This window comes from Larus michahellis, chromosome 3 (assembly GCF_964199755.1).
Source record: "Larus michahellis chromosome 3, bLarMic1.1, whole genome shotgun sequence".
In the NCBI taxonomy this organism is placed as follows: domain Eukaryota; kingdom Metazoa; phylum Chordata; class Aves; order Charadriiformes; family Laridae; genus Larus; species Larus michahellis.
In genome coordinates this window covers 86,246,112-86,263,734 of record NC_133898.1, presented here as the reverse complement: position 1 = coordinate 86,263,734, position 17,623 = coordinate 86,246,112, and the positions used below count along the sequence as shown (strand labels likewise).

The window sequence follows — 17,623 nt, the reverse complement described above, 5'->3', positions numbered from 1 at the left end:
ATTGAAATCATTACCAGTCTTTTCCAATATTTACTTTCCCATATTTTTTAGGAACACTGAGGTAAGTCTTCTGATCCTCCACAGTGCAAATTGTCTCTTATTCTGACAACGCTTGTTCCATCTGTCTGCGAACACAGTTTGCTTTTCATGAGGTCTGAATTAGCATTAGGATTTCTTTTCACTTCACCAGTCTTACACTTTTCAACTGGTTACTTATATTAGCACAAATTATGTTTTTAAAGTGTCTTTGGGTGATTTGTTTTACCTCATAAATCTGCAATGCTGCACCTCATTTGCCCCGTGGTACAAACAGCTCAGCTCCCTTCATGGAAGTCTAGGTGCTGTGCCTGACCAGCATCACCTGCCAAAGGAGGGAACCCTGCAGAATCTGTGAGCTCTGAAGCACATTGAGCAGCTCCACTGAACTCATATGTGTAACAGTAGGCATATGCTTAAATTCTCTTTTGGAATTGTCCCAGAAAGTTCAGTGCTTTGGAAGACCAAGTCCAGAGCGCTTCAGTTCGCACCACACAAGCAAAGGGGGATGGCTGAGGTGTAGCAGAACGCACGAGCAGTGTCGATCTTGGCTCCTGGAGGCACTTTGCACTTTCTGTAGGAAGGTTGGGTGGAAGACGGAGGGGGGGCAAGCCTTCTCCTTAACCTGCCTGCCAGGTACACAGCATCAGAGATATCGCTGCCATTGCCACCCCTGCAGTTGTGAGAAGGGACCTTAAACTGTGATCTGGCCCTTAAAATGACCTTCTTCAGTATACAAATCTCTTAGTCTACACATAGCTAACTTTTTTTTTTTTTTGGGGTAGGTCCTGACCGATAGCAGAGTCACTTGGAGATCATCATAAATAACAATAAATACTAGTGTAAGTCATCAGCTATTAAAAATCAAGCTATTTTTACTTAGGTAACCACTTAAAAAATGCCTGCCTATTTCTAGGTGTCCAAGTGAAAAGATTGGCATGTGCTTTTTCTCCTGTTACACTTCCATGCGTGAAACTTCATCCAAGCATGTAATAATATATTAAAGAATATTTTTGCATGTATTTCCTAAATTTGTATTTAATTAAATCCATTTTGTCAATTAAAAATAGTTATTTTATGCTAGACAGTAAAGGAGTTCATCTCAACCACTGGATTTTGTATTGGGTAGACTCTTCAAAGCTGATTACTTGGTCTTTTTTATGTGCATGCTGAAATGCATGTGCATGTGTTGTGCATGCAACATTATAAGATTTGCTTCCCCAAGCTTAATTCCAAACCCAGCCTTCAAGGATCAAACATTTCAAACAGATAAGAGGTCAGTTTTTGTCTTTTTGACTGGATTTTTTCAGGACCCAAAAACTTGCTTAAAAAAAATTGAGTCACCATAGACATTTTGTGATCCTAACTGTATACTTAGTATAAATTCTCTTCTACTCTATTCTATTCTATTCTATTCTATTCTATTCTATTCTATTCTATTCTATTCTATTCTATTCTAGATTTCAGTGTCATCAAGATAGCATTTGAATGCTAGTAGTTCAGTAAATGACATAATACTTAGTACATATGGACATTCTATACATGTTCTACTCATAAGTAGACATATTAGGTGTGATTCATTTAATCAAATTCTGTATTTGTGATGCGTGTATCTAACCTGAACAGGCCCTTGCACTCCTTTTATAATCAGTGGAAGAACAGTAAATTGGTATGATTCATCTCATTCTAATACAGATGTCTATAATAAATCATATGAATTGCCGGAGTCATAGATTTTTCCCTCCTTAGCTCTAAAGGTTAGCAGAAGGATGACAAAACCTTATTGCCCATCTCACCACAAATCTTCTACCATAGTGTGTTAAATTACATGTTGGTGAGGGATGAAATAACAAATGGTGACTTGGTTCAAAGTGCAGTGCTGCTTTTCTATATTCGTTAATAGTGATAGGAGCAAACTTATTTTCCAGTGTTACTGACTTTGAGTAGTAGCTTGAATAGACCTTTTAGTATAAATAGGGTCATTCATGCCATACAGTATGAACTGAGTTATGGCCAGCTATTATATCAGGTTACTCATAAAATACCGCTAAGCTGCACTTGAGAATAAGCTACATACTGGCACTCTTTATGGTTGGTTTAGTCACCCTTTTATAGGGGACAACAGCCTCGTTCAAGTCTGCTGTGTAATGGTGGTCACAAGCTAAATATGGCTTTCCCATATGCCCAGGGGAATCTTAGGCATTGAATTAGAAATTCAGGTCTCCTTGGGGGAAATTGTTTAAATAGTGTTTAAACATGAAGTAGAAGAAGCAGACTCCCTTGCACAATCACTTGAGCCCATCACAACAGATCTTCTACCTGTCTGCAGATTGGGATTGCACCAAGGTTTTTCACGGATTTACTGAGTGCTTGTCGCCAGACTGTTCATAATTGTTGCTTGCAGCTTGCACTCACAGTAAATTTCATTACAACTTGTTTCTTTTCCAAGAAACAGAGGGGTTTTTTCAACAGAAGATAATTATCAAAATTTTTGGAACCTGTTATAGTAAAACAGAACTGTTCTTTGAGCTATAGGTACTTTTCACTTTATTGGAGTTTTGAGCTGACTCACTGAAAATACTCTAGTTTTTGAAATGTTTTTATTCATGTTGATTTTTGGAGAAAATGGCTGATAACTTAGAGTGGGGGGTGCACCGTGAGCTTTGCCCACATGAAGGATCCTCCGCTGCAGAAGATGAATACTCAGAAACTTGTAATAACAGTCTCCCTTAAGATGCATAAACGGGGGCTAAACTCACAACATCTAGATCTGCAAAGAATTTCTGAAAATGTATGGTACTGCTTTTCTATTTAGTTACATGCAGCTCTGATAAGTGGCTAGTTATCTTACTAAAGGTGAATTAAATGTACTGCCACAGTGGTTTATTTAAAAAAGCTCATATTTCAGAATTCAGTAATGAAATATTGAAACTTAGAAAAAGGATTACTAGGTCATTTTCATTTGTGCTTTGGTGCTGGAGGTAGTTGGGTAAATTCACAAAGTTTTCCTGTGCTGTTAAATATACAGCGAAAAGGAGGATTTCCTACTGGAATAAAAAAGTCATATGAATTTTGCCCAATATGGTCTATGAGAGAGCTGGTTGTTAAAGTAGTGCAGAGACCCAAAAGGCACAGCAAATATGTTCGGTGAGGACAGCCCATGCTACTACAGCTGGACTAGAGCTGGTATTCACGTTAGTTGTCTCTACTTGTAGTACAAGTTGAACTATAGGCAAAATCTAGCAAATGTGGTGTTCAGCAGGATGTGTGGCAAAATGCCAAGCAGTGTGTACGTTTTTTCAAAAATTTGATTACAATTCAGCAATTAATTTTTTCTCCTCTAAAATCCAATGGAAAAATTGCAAGGTTAAATATTCTGTTGATGCAATTGTAGCTTCATAAGGATTAAAGTCCAAATCCTTACAGGTTTCTTGTACAGAGGAATCCTGAATGAGATATCATTGGAAAAAAGTAAATGTAGTTCTCCATCCGCGTGTATAGTTTTACTTCCAAAGCAAGAATATCACTATTTCAGTAGTTACATTGCTTTTTTCATCCACAAAAATCATAAGGTGTAGAAAGCAGTGCTGAAAAAGCCAGACCCTCCCATCCTCTTATTTTTTTGTGTTCTGCTAATGCTTACTGGATTTTTAGACTATACATATAAACTTTAGAGAAAATGGCTTATGTCCCAGGAATGCAATTGTTAGTTCTCTCTCCAGCTAAAAGCAAGGATTTAATTTAATGTTTTTGGTTTGTGAGACTTTACCCCAATTTATTTAAATAGAGCAGATTATGAGACTATTCAAGTTACTTTTGTTTTCTTTTGCTGCTGGTCTAATGAATGGCAGCAGTTAAAAGCACCACTAATGAAAAAAATGGAAAAAAATCCTCCTCAAGTTTAAATGAATGCATTTGTTATTAATTATTTTCTCTCTGTATTTTCCCTCTTCCTTAGTGAAAATACTTTCAAGAAGATGGTGTTCTGATTCTTCAAATACCAAAGAATTGCATTTTCCTTCTTACTTTGTCTTATCTGCTCTCTCCCATTCCCCTGCCATGATTTTCCGAATCACAGAAAAGGAGAGGGAGATGAATTTTGGGGGCTGCAACTAAAAAGGGAGAGGGCTGAACTGTATGAAAAGGCATTTCTCTGCTCCCTTCCCAGAGCCCAGAGCCCAGAGCCCAATGCCAGCCCAGACCACAAACCCTTCACCGTCCTTCGGTGGCTGGAAGATGTGCTGGTAAGGGCTGTCTGCCTGAAATACCTAATATTGTTGATTCTCACTTGTCCTCCTCTTCCTACCCCTCAGTGACATTGCTTTTAGCTTCTTGACAATGGGTCCTACTTCAAAGTTATCTTTCTCTGCGGTGTTTGTACGTGAAGGAATTAGGAAATCCAGGCTCACAAGCAAGGCTTCCATTTTGATCCCACATCTTAAGCCAGACAAATGGCTTGAATTCCGGTCAGGTGCATCTTTGTTCAAACGTCAGCTTTATCCAACTAATTTGCTGAAGTGATGGGTGCAGGTTTTAGTGTCCTCATTCTTCCCACTTATCTTGTGGCTCCAGAGCTGGCCAAAGCCCCTCCAAATCTCAAACTACGCAGGAGACAAAGCAGTACATCATATCACAAAGCAAAGATAAAGTTTCATTGTCTTCAAGGGGTGATTTACAAAAAGCTGAGGAAATAGCTCTGATATTCTCATTTCTCTACAGGAGACCAGAAGATAGATGTCAAAGCATTCAAACATACTCCTAAATCCAGATGAATTAAGGAGTCAGAAGCAGGTGCGCGAGTATTCTACTATATCAGAGCTGCAACTACAGTATATTTAGAACAGACAATATTTGCAATATACAAAGATCTATTTTTCTAAAGTGACTGTGTCCATGGAAAGGTAAAGGACGTCTCTACACAGTCTGTAACATGATTTATTAAGCATTGAGAATATCCCCCAGCAGAGTTTGTTGCAGTGCTCAAGAAAACAAGGAAGTGCAGAGACATGGTTATACAAATCCCATGCGGAAAGAATTCTTTAAAAAGAAAACCTCATTGAGCCAAAATGTCAAAAACACTTATGATAAAATGAAGAAACCATTACTTTTGTCTTAAAGACTTTATTAAAAATACTTTTACTAAGGCTTTTAGTATTTTTTACTCTCCAGTACAAAAGGCCTAAACAAAACACTATCTAGCCTTTCCATCCCTTCTGTTACATAGAGCATTGTACGAAAATGACATATGGAGCAAGTTTGAAGCTTGAGCTGAGACTGCAGCTATTGGCCCAAACAGTTCATACAGCTATGGCGTCACTTTCAGAGGTGCTTCTTTTCAGTTTGCAGGGTAGGACACCCAATTATAAAATAGGTTTTTTTTTTTTCATGTCTAACCAAACAGAGAAAATTATTATTTTATTTAGCATCAGGAACAGTCCTGGGCCATTGTTAGCAACATGATAAAGATTCAGCAGTATGAAGTCAATCTGCAAAAGGACAAAACTAGAGCTTCCTTCGGTATCAGAAGTCTTTCTGGTGTATATGCTACAGATCTTGGGGATTAATTCCAATGACATCCTTTGAAATGGGAAAGTAGAATGGTAAGTAATGGGCCCGTCAACTTTATCGCCTTCCCTAGAGCAATGGAAAAGGTAGCCACCTATGATAGTGTGGTATGATCCACATTAGAAGGCATCTTCTATCTACCTATCTGGTGAGACAGTTCATACCTGCACACAGTCTGTCCTCTTTCACAGAGTGTGCGCAAAGAGGTCGTGGCACAGCAGTGAGTACAGTGGCAAACAGCATGTGAACAAAATGAGGACTGGCCAGTTCCTCCCGGGTAGGAGGGCAAGAGAGCACTGATAGTTAGAAAAAAGAAAAAAAAGGGAAAAAAACACACAAAAAAATAGTTAGTTTAAGAAACTCACAACCTTTTTGGCATGAACAAACAATTTAAGAAAGCTCGTACAGCCTGTTAGTTCCTTTTATTTTTCCAGTTGTGCCAGTGATGCCATAGAAACTAATTTTCTGTTCCACACAGTCCTGCAAAACTGAAGGTGAAAGATTAAAAGGTCTGACAGGTTTTCATAACACCTCTTAGGAGGGAAGGAGAAAAGGGAGTGTGCATTAGCAGAAGCTGCTCTGAAGTAGTTTGATCCCAAGATCTGTCTGTCAAGCAAATCTCAAGTCTAAGGTTTAAAATAGTAATTATAATGTATGTGCAAGACTGGTTAAATGATTGCAGAAATTGTCATTGTTATTGGATCAACAACACTTCACACAGAGTTTAACTGAACAGTAAACACGCTTTTAGCTTTACATAATACACTTAACTGTGTGGAAAATTTCCCTACAAATATTCAAATGTGCAAGTGTGTTGTAAGCACAAACAGGAAATCACTGCATTACTGAGTTTGCTCTTGATTTGGATGGTGTTGTTTCTCTTTGAAGAGCCACCCGGGTGATTCTGATTTTCTTTCAAGGCAGGAGGGAGCTGACAGACAGCACAAGGGACAGAAGACGCTACTGCTCTACAGCAGCATGGCCACAATAGGGGATCCTGGCCCAAATACACACATGGGTGTGTATAAACTCAGCCCTTTGAAATCCAGCTCCAGGAAAGAACAGTCTTCCTATTGTAATCCTCAGCCAGATCACCTCTGGAATGCTAATTTTATCTGCAACTATTTCCAAAAAGCATACCTGCTAGGGACTGTGCACAGACATCCTCTCTCTCTTCTCCCTCTGCACAGACCTTTAAGTTGAGTATGCCCTGTAAATTCATCTCCAGATGGTAGTGGCGTTTGGAAAGAAGATTTGGGCCCCAGTATGGCAAATCACGTAGTCACGTGCCTACATTGACTTCTGTGAGACTATCTACATGCTTCAAATGCAGTAAGTCTGTTAAGTGTTTTTACTGGATAGGGAATGCTGCATATATCATACCATTACCGACTCCTAAGCTATCCAATTTCACTTAGGCATCCAGTTTGCTCATGCAGGCAGTGTTTTAGACTGGATGATGGGATTACAGTAGTCATCACAATGTGTGTAACAGGTGATATGTTATTAAATCCCGAAGGTTTGACATTTAATTTTCTGGAAGCAGTTTCAGGTCCGTAGTGCCCTGGAGTACATCAGGGTTGGATTCATGATGGTTTGGAAACTCTCAGCTGAAACAATCTGATTTAATGACTGAATATTTTCTCCCTCAAACTATTATCATAAGTTCAAATACAGTAAGAGCTTCAAATGCTGAACTGGATGGAGGTTGCAGCATATTGTTTATAGTCCTGATCAAAAATGCTGAGTTTTAAACAAGTGTTACTTGCAAAATAAATTAAAAAAAATTATCTGAAGGTATGAGTGTACCCCTCACCTGTACACAGATACTACTCACCAGATTGCAAGTAAGTATCTTGAAAGAAATTTTTTGAAATATAGTTTGTGTATAGCTTACAGTTATGTGTGATGGTGCAGTGGCAAAACTACACAGAAAAGCAGGGAATGGAATTGATGTTCCAGTTTGATTCCAGCAATACTTTACCTTTACATGGCCTTCTATGGTTTTTCTTCTATAGCATTCTTCCTTTATATCCAGACTTTCATCATCAGTACTATTTCAACTAAATCACCTACTTTACAAGCTTTCAGAGCTATTTAAAATTCAACAGGATTGCAATATCTTCCTTTCCCCCCCATATCTATAGACTGGTTTTATTTTCCAATTAACTGCTTATTCTCCAAAACATTAAAGAAAAAGAGTTATTTCTATCATATTCCTTTATGAACTTTTGTTAACATAGAGAATTTAGTAACTCGTAAATAAAAATTTTGAATATTTACACAAATCTATTTGAAATACATCCATTTTATTTTCAGATACAGAGAATTAAAGCAATATGGAGAAGGTGAGAAAAACACCAAACTGTAAACTATTTTATTAGTGTCCCACACAAGAGGGCATTCAACGTCCTGTTGAGCTTGCTGTTGGTAGGATAATTTCATGAAGTTGCACTTCTGTGGTTCCATTTCACTGCTATGACCCCAGAAGCACAGGAGCTTTAAAAGTGGAGGTGTGACAGGCAAAAGAGAAAAACACCAAGGCTATTAAAAAGGACTATTTTACCATTCTTATAAGTGTTAAATATCATATCCTGAGTTACCAAGGAACTGATGTAGCTCACTGAACAGTTAAACAAGTTTGAGAAAAGTCTTCTTTGAGGGGAGACCTTGTGCATAGTGATCTACTTTGATTCAAAAGGCCGGGGTGGGGGGGGGGCGGGAAGGAAAATAAAAAGGAAAAGAACTGAAACTCGTAAAGTCACAGTTGTAACTCAGAAGAAAAGGTGGCACATGCAGGCACAGACCAGAACAGCGAGCTAACCAGCTTGCTCTTAGCAAGGCTATGTTTTGGTAATACTTGATAAGCCACCTTGTGTGCAGACTGTTAATTAATTAATTTTTAATGACAAGGCCTGTAGGTGCAGACCAGACTTTTAACAGACTAATTCATAAAGCTTGGAAAAGTCGAAAACCTTTTTCAGATCTGAACAAACTGATCTGTTGAAATCTCATCATTTTGCAGCTGTCTTGGAGAGTTTAATGATATTTCCTCCACTCATAAAGTTTATCTTGAGTATTCCCTTAGGCTACTAAATAACACCATCACAAACGCTTTATGATGCATTTTCTATGTAAAACTTTAGCTTTACACTATGAATAGCTATTTCAAACCCCTTAAAATCCTTTTTCTGTATGTGTGAGACCCTATGGGACTGGCAGGTGCCCCGTGATGGCAGAAGACAGGGCAGTAGCTCAATCCACAGTTTGGGAATGCCCAGCCCAGCCTTCCCCTGGTGAAAGATGTTTTCTTCTTTCCTGTGCCGTGGGTCCTGCAGTGGGCTGGCAGATCATTGTTACGTGCTGGTCCAACTAAATTGGGCCTGGGAGAGGTTCGCAATGATTCCAAGTGTGAAATTAAGACGCAAACGAGGTCAGACGCCGCTCACTGCAGGTTTATTGTTATTCCCCAGCAAAAATCACTAAGACAAGCGATAGAGTAAAGGCAGAAGTAGAGGAAAGGCAGAAAAGAGAAGCAATATTAGGGACTGTAGCAAGAGTATAGTCACCACCACAGGCCTGATGACATCTTGGCAGTCCTCTGGAAGTCCAGTGGCGTCCCGTTGATCTGTGGTTGATGGTGATGGGGGTCTCAGTCCCAATTCCCAAATTGTGGTGGGTCGGCGTGCCAGTTATAGTCCAGGTAGCCCAGGTCAGTCTGTAGCTTGACCAGTCAACGTGACAGTGGCCCTTGCCCAGCTAATTGTCATTTTACACAGTTGCCATATAACCTTTTCCTGTCCCCTTGCTGTTTGGGCAGTGCTTGGCTTCACCAATTTTGGAGTTAAGAACACAGGCTCGGGTGGGCCCCAGGCTAGGCAGGGCCTGGCCACTCTGGTAGCCAGAGGCCTACACCCTCTCCAGCTGTGGGGAGCAACACACCCCTTTTCAGCTGATGGCTATCTTGGGTGGTGACTGGCAAGCAAGAGGATGGTCTGCAGAAGGTGCTAAATAGACACAAGCAAGCTGCTTATCAGCCTGCAAGCCTGCCGTTGATTTGCAGAAGCTTAAGCAAGCTTTGAGACAGTTATTTTAAAGTTCCAGTCTTTCACAATCATGGAGTGGGATCACAAAGCGTGACCTCCACAGGGCTGCAAATAAATTAATAAAAGGCCCACTTGGGATGGGACAACAAGACGGGAGCTAACCTAAGTGTTTCAGATTCATCAGGTCTTCGAATAACAAGAATACTGTAGACATAAAACCTCTGGTCCTAGTGAAATGTTGTCTTCCCCCAGTAAAGTGATAAGTGAAGTCCTGAGGTAAGACAAAGAGAGAACATGATGCAGATAAACTCACAGTGTGGTGAACACCAAAACTGTGAACACTTCTCAAGACATTAGATTTTTCAATAGATTTTTTTTTTCCACCAATTTTCTGTATTAGCTTTAAAGGTGCTAATAATATTACCTGACTACATCCTACTACTAGAAATCTCGTGGATTAAGTGTCGACAACAAGCAGGCATTCTTCTACCCTTCTTGAAACGAGTGAGAGTGCATCCTGGGAAAACACCAAGTTCCTCTCAGCGCTCATAGTGAGATTAACTCTGGGCTCTTTCAGGACTGAACACCCTTCTCGGAGCTGTCTTGGAAGCAGGGATTTTGACAAAAGTGAAGCAATGACATATCCCTGAAACACAAAGCTCTTTTCAAAACTTAGGTTTAATAATTTCCAATGACACACACTGTGAATTCGCTTCTTTGTTTACAAGGGCACAACAAGGTTAATTCAAAGGCAGTTTTCCTCCAAAAGTGCCTTTTATGTCTCTCCCCTGCCTTTAATAGCTGCAGAAACGAGTGTCATATGAGACAGCTGTAGATAGGATAAAAATCAATAGTTACTTCCTTCTGAGTCATCAGTAACCAAGTCTCTTTTGGTCATTAACTTATAGTTTCCATGACTTCACGCACAGCGTCAGATCCCAAATGCTTGCCACAGTCATTCTATCTTCTTACTACTAGAAGAATAGTTTTTTAAAATCCGCTTTTACCTCTATACATTTGTTTCATCTATGTACAAATCATCGTAAAAAAAAAAGCAATGACACAGTAACAAAGAATATTTTTGCAGAGAATCCCTCCTCTAGGAGCTCTAACCTTTCAAACAGCGGTGCAAATCCTCGTCTTACAGCAGCTTGACATTGGTGCAATTCCAGCAACAAAGCCACTTCTGAGTTACACTTTCATGAAGGAAGTAAAATCAGACCCATCTATTGCAACCGATAAAATGTACACATGGATAATGCGTTTTTGTTGGGAGAAGGCCCTCCTTTCAGAAACTTGACTTGAGGGTGTTTTCGATGATGTTGACATCCCGTTCTGCCATCCTGACTTCCGTGTTTGTGCACCGCTGGAGACGCTTCTGGAAGTTCCCACTAAGCAGGATGTAGAGAAAGGGATTAACGCTGCTGCCGGCGTAGCTGAAGCAGATGGAGACGTAGTAGCTCACATAGAAGGTCAGGGTCGGCTGAGAAACCTGAAGATTCATGAGCTGGATCACATGGAACGGGGCAGCGCTTACCACAAACACGCTGACCAGAGCAAGCACCATCTTAGTGAGCCTCATGACTCTCTGCCTGGGGATACGGGTGGTGTAACTGCAAAACAAGGAAGGATCCCTAGCATGGGAAGTCAAGGTGGGAAAATGATGGCATGGATTGAGTGTGCTAATGAATTGCAGTTATTTGAGACCAAATTCACCTACAGTGCGAGCAAAGGCCGTCTCTCAGCAATTTCATTTTTTTGTTGTTTGCACATTATTGTTTCTTCTGCTTAGGTTGAGTTTGATCCTGTGCTACACACATACAGGAGCCACTGTGAAATGTTTACGTGTATTTGATGAAATACTGACAATTATTTTAATTTAAAACGCTTACTCTTTTTCAACATGGGAGCTATATAGCTTTGCATCCCTTTTCATACACAACTACATTTTTTTTTTTTTGCTAACAACTGGAAAAGAAATATCCAGTTAAAACATTATTATTATGAGCTTAATGGAGATTTAGAGAAAAGAAGCAAATGACTCTCCTGCCTGAGGAATTAAAAACCACACTAAAATGGAAACCAATTTCTTTTTTCATAGAAAAATCCAAAGCACATAGTCCTAGAACTAAAACATGCTGACCAGGAGCTGCTGTCACGGAAACCGGGAAATTGTATTTCATTTGTTTCATGTGTCAATTTTCGTTTCTTGCCTAGACTTTCCCAGGCTGTGAACAGCAGCTAGGGATCCTTGTGGGGCCTGGAGTCCCCTTCCTACCAGAGGGGAAATGCAGCCTGGAGGCACCCAGCCCGCAGCTCCCTGGGACACGGCAGGTGGTACCAGACCTGGCACCCACCTTCTCCCAGGGCTTCCTAATCCCTGAACCGAGAGCTTGGACCCACAAAACCTGAATGGACAGGTGCTCTCCTGCAGCCAGAAGCACAGGGTTGGGTTCTGCCTTTTTGTTGACTGAGGACTTCAGCCAAAACTTTCTCCACAATGTTTCCTTCTAACTGGATTATCTTGCTCCCTCCCCTGAGTCCCGTCCCTAGTCTGTTTCCTGGGAACCTAATGCAGTTTGAAGCACTGAAAGTTACGTGATGTAATACCTAAGTGTTGTTTTAGGACTGTTCGTTTTGGCTTGTTACTTATAAAACCTTTGCAGTCTGAGCAGAGCATGTGAAATAGGAGGAAACATGAATAATACTTTACCTTCCTGCTTTCTTGTTTTGCTGATACATCTCCCACGTGTAACATAAAATTAAAATATAGCAAATAAGTATCAGTGGTAAAGGAAAAAAGAAAGTCGTCATAGTAAGATAAAGTGTATACCTGTCAAGCAAAATGAAAAAAGAACAAACAACGTGATTACACAAAGGCAATCTCATAAATGTAAAAAAAATATTAAAAATTTTTCATAACGTGGTCTCTGATTTGCGGTTCTTGATTAGAGGTAGATGGAGCCTGTTTTATGTAGCAGCAAGTACCTACAACTCCAAGTACTTTCAAGTATTAAAGTCTGCATTAGGCAATTCTAGGAATACTGTTGACTGCAAGAAGATAACTACAAATTATACCACTTTGCATTCTAAATTCTGTATGTTTGCACTTTTTCCAGGGCCCGTATAATAAGTGAAAATTCTTACAAGCATTTTTGCAGGATGCAGTCTGCTCAGTCCACTGATATTTTGCTACTCTGATAGTAAACCAGTGATGACCATCTTCTGAGCACAGTTTTTTCAATTATTCTTGCATCATTAGTCTAATCTAATCTACACCATATTTCCTAGTTGGTTTGCTGGTATTTTGTTACAATTTAAATTACTTTGTTTCTAGTTATTCTTTATCAACGGGAGAACTTCCATCAAGGAAGAAAGTTAGGTTGGTTTGTTATAATTTGTTCCTGAGAAACAGACATAGAGTTTTTCTTACCACTTTACAGATTGAGAGCTTAATAATTTGTTAAACTTTATGGTCATTGAAGTTCATTGCTTTTAACTCTATCTACCGGACTCTCCTGTTACTTGTCTTCATACTTCTCTGTGTTAAAGCCTGTAATGTGGAATGAAATGAGCCTCTGACAATTGTTCATGCCATCTGAGAGAGGATGGACTAGACTGAATTCCCCAAATCCTTTCAGCTCTGGTTTTCTCCTATTTTCTCTGATTTCTTTCAGGTTATTGGGGGTGTCATGTCTTTCAAAAGTTCTTGAAAATAATCGGTCATACTTCAGGACTTGTTTTTACTAATATCTTAAGTCTTCAGCAGCGGATTTCATCAAGCTTTGCTGGCATTAAAATATTTAACTTCTGTACTGTTTCATATCTTCCTCTCTTTTTCTGGTGCTCTGGAGTTAGAATTAATTCCATTAAATATCTGGTTGCAATTTAATTGCAAGAGGGGAGAGGGGAAAGGTGCTGGAACAAAAAAATGCTCAAAAACATTCTTTTAGGCTTTGTCTACATTAACATGTAGTACAAATGAGTAGGGAAAATCTGTAGAATGAAGTACGTGGTGCTTGGGACATGACATGTTATACTCATGTTAGGGGGTTTAACTTTGGATTTTCTCTAACTAGATACTGTGGATTGTGGCCTGAATACACAACAGTGGTTTGGAGTCCATTCACTGAGTTCCCGGAGCACTTTTTCCAGTCTGATTTCACCTGAAAAGCACACAGATCACGTGTGCTGAGACTGCTGAATAATGTGAATTCAAGTGTGGTAATTAGAGACAATTCAGATACTCACTCCAAAAATACTTTCCTTATCCAAACAACATGCTAATATAAAACCACCCAGCATCAGCCAAAATTTGCTATCTGTTGCTTAAGGTTTTTAAAATTTTCTCTTATGTCCCTTGCTAGTCATCCCTCAACAAACTAGCTTGAATTTAACAAATAGGCAGGAATCTGCTTGGCCATGAGATACTGGAAAGTCATATATGCAATTACGAGGAGTGTTTGATCTCTTCTGTGATCTATATCTTCCAAACATGACAGTCTGCCTGGTCAGAAAGGGCAATGAGATCCCATTTGTGAACAACAGTTACCTAAATGCAGCAAGAGAAGATAAGGAGAAACAGAAATCTTTCAGTTATGTTTGCTATGTGGGAGCTGTCTTGCTGAATATCATCGCGCTGGGACTGCCTCTGTGTTACCAATACAATCTGAGATGCAATGACTTGAATGATACAAGGCTCAGCTGTAGCTTGAATTCGATTCCTTCCTTCCTTCCTTCCTTCCATCCATCCTTCCATCCATCCATCCATCCATCCATCCATCCATCCATCCATCCATCCATCTGCCTTCCTGCCTGCCGGCCAGGCATGTCAAAGACAAAATGGGTGGCATCCTCAACAGCAGCTTAAGACAAGGTCCCCCAAGCTTTGAAAGCTTACCAGAGAACATCACCAGGTGAGGTTAGATCAAAAGCACAACTTTCCAAACCATCTTTGAACTTTATTACTTTTGAGTAGACCCACACAGGGAACATCAGAATAAGCGATGCTACCCATAAACATAAGTTGACTCGAATTGTCTTTGATCTTGTTCTCAGGTGTGTTAGGCGAAATGGCTGGACAAGAGCGAGGTACCTGTAAAAGCAGATACCAGCAATATAATAGAACAATGATAAAATATTTAGTTTAATATTTTTGATTGCAAAATGAAAATTCTAAGAATAGCCATGGCAAGGTAAGAAAACTGCATTTTTAAAAAGTCGTCTAGTACAACATGCCAGAATGGCTTTTATTCAAGCAATTCCCTTAACATTCAACAAGTATTGCTATAGCTGATCGTGCTTTTGGTCACAATATTATTTAATTAATATGATAAGAGTTTTTAATAAATTTTAGTGGATTAGCATATAGGAGACAGAATTTAAAAACTCAGACATACAAGAAGCAAGTAGAGACAAAATCTGAGATGAAGTTAGTTCTGGAAAAGGACTGGAGATAATTTAGTGCAGACAAGACTTATTTTTAAAAAAATAGAACTTTTTGACATATTTTAGCTCTAGGAGTGCTCAAGTTATAGTTATAATTTAAATGTTTAGTCTCCCCATAACTGAAGATACAACTGAAAGTGTTCACTACCTTAAAAATAACCTTCAGTTAGCAGCGGCTTATGATACAAAACAAATTCAACTTCTCTTTCATGACCTTCATGTTTTGCAAAAGATTGGGGTGAACTTTAATCTATTAGATCAAAATGGATTAAAGCGGTCAACCTTTGAGCCGAAAGCAGAATATTAAATGGAACAATTAACATATAAAAAGAAGGGGAAGTTAAAGGAGGGTGTGTTTTCCCTCTATTTTTTTCAGGAGTGAGTAGGGTAGGTAAAAAGTCCACTGCATTCGGTACGCCTTTGCATTTCCAGATGAGAACAGACTACCTACTAACACTGATTCACAGCTTAGCAACTTGTTTGGGAAGATTGTCAGATCATTTTAGAATAAATTCAACAAAGGTAAACAAAGCTGACAACTAATTTCTTCCTTTTTCTTTCCATTCTTTGCACACACAGAATCTGGCATACTGGGACCATCATAGGCCTGGCCAAAATGTACTGGGTGCAGACAGTATGTAATGGAGGCTGAAAATTCCCATTGCCCTGGGTCTTGGTACTGTTTCATGGCTGTCGAACTCACTGCACTCTGTAAAGCCGTTTGAGGGGCACTGCAGCACGGCCCTGTGATGGCTTAGAAGTGATATAACCACATGAGACAACCAGAAACCTGCATCGACTGACCTCACTTTGGTGCTCCACGGGCAAGCTGCTGCAGATACAGCTCTTGTCAGCGGGGTCTCCTAGTGGAGACCCCAGCAGAGGGATGATTCTTGTCACATAGCTGTCAGCTTAAGGACATGATCAGTTATGATCCCCTCTGATATGTGATGAGAGGTCTGCCACTGAGGTCCTAGCCCTGCTAGTGGCACCTGTATCCATTGCTACCCAGATTGCGGGTGATTGGAGGCTTATGCTTCTGCCTTGGCCCCATGTCCACCAACTCGCTCCCTATGACAGGGAAAAGGGCGGGTGGAAGAACCCAGCCTCTGGCAGCAGGAGCTGGTGGGCGTGTGAGCAACCATAATGCTGAAGAGAAATGGGTGAGATGTAACTTATGGAGAAAACACAGTTCATCCATTTATCATTTATCATAATTCTTAAATTAATAACAAGCGATACAACCAAATGAAAGCTCCTGAATGTCAAAGTTTTACACAAAAAAAGGGGAGAGGAAGCTTTGGGGCATCTTTCTTTTTATGATGAGCCTCTACAAAATGGATTAAAAATTTAATTTTACCCCTTTCAACTATATAATACTTGCTTTTTTTCGTGCATAAAGCTGGAAGAATTTTGGGTAGTAGCAGTGAAAGACACCTCTCTTGTGGGACTTAGATTGACTCAGTTTCTTTTAAAAAGACTGAAAACAGAAACATGGTCACAGAAATCTTTTAAAACTATGATTTTTCTGAAATTAACAGAAAAAGATTTACTAGCTGCTATGAGAAAGACAAATTATATAGAAATTTTAACAACACTTGAAAATAATTTTCTTAGTGATTGGCTGGTATCAACTTCTCTACCTAATTCCTTCCTGATACCTTCATGTGAGGGTATTTAAAACTTGTACAAGTTGAAAGGATAAAACAGAGAAATGTTTAAATACTGGTGAAATTTTCACTGAATTTTAGTTTTTGTAGAGGAGAAAAAAATGACAGCCCAGCAAAAAAACAAGGCAGTTCAAGCAAGCGTAATATGAATGTTAAGATAGCTTCTGGTACTGCCTAAGAGGGCATCTTTTTTCTAAAGGGTTATAATGTGTGTGCGGACTGCCACAGCACTGCTCAGCTAATTAAGGAAGCTGATTCAGAAAGTACATCATTCTTGTAGAAGACTTTTTTTCCCCAGAAAGTAGTATTTTTGGTGTGTTCTGAAGAAGGGCCATTACAGATTAATTTTCTGTCGCTCTCAAGCTATACTGTAGCTAGAAATGAAAAACTATTTCTCAATCAATGCTGAACTACTTATGTTGTTCACAGACCAAGTGAAAAAAATGCAGAAAAAACCACAATAAAAACCTGCAAGGAACAGTCTTCATAGTCATGTAATTCCTTCTTAAAAGTATTTCAGGAAAGCAAAACAGGTGTAGACATTTATTAGGATGATTAAATTATTAGAAATAAAGGAACAGAGTTTAGTGGAGCTATTCTAGATTTACATTGTTAAAAACACAAGAAGCCAGATAGGCGTATATAACACCAACTGCAATGCGTGCAAATTAAATGGTGCATTTTGCTTTCAGATACCATGGTATGCATCTACATTTACTGCTCTAAACCCAGCAACACTGCTGTGAAGTTTCTTCAATGCAGCTGAGAGCAGAAGCTTGGTAAGTGACTGGCTGCTTAAGAATGCCTTCACCAGGCTGAAACCTCAGGTTTAATTAGACTGTGGGTTAACTAGTCCGG

General features: G+C 39.5%; 1 protein-coding gene across 1 annotated transcript in view; it reads right to left on the bottom strand.

The window, feature by feature from the left end:
* Window positions 1-9,038: 9,038 nt before the first annotated feature.
* Window positions 9,039-17,623, bottom strand: part of MCHR2 (melanin concentrating hormone receptor 2) — a 35,622-nt gene continuing 27,037 nt past the window's right edge. The window contains exons 4-6 of the mRNA XM_074578337.1: window positions 14,548-14,742; window positions 12,361-12,480; window positions 9,039-11,260 (exon numbers count right to left, since the gene is read on the bottom strand). Coding sequence (XP_074434438.1) covers window positions 10,936-11,260; window positions 12,361-12,480; window positions 14,548-14,742 — 640 coding nt within the window. The 3' untranslated portion in view covers window positions 9,039-10,935. The remainder of the gene's footprint in view (window positions 11,261-12,360; window positions 12,481-14,547; window positions 14,743-17,623) is intronic.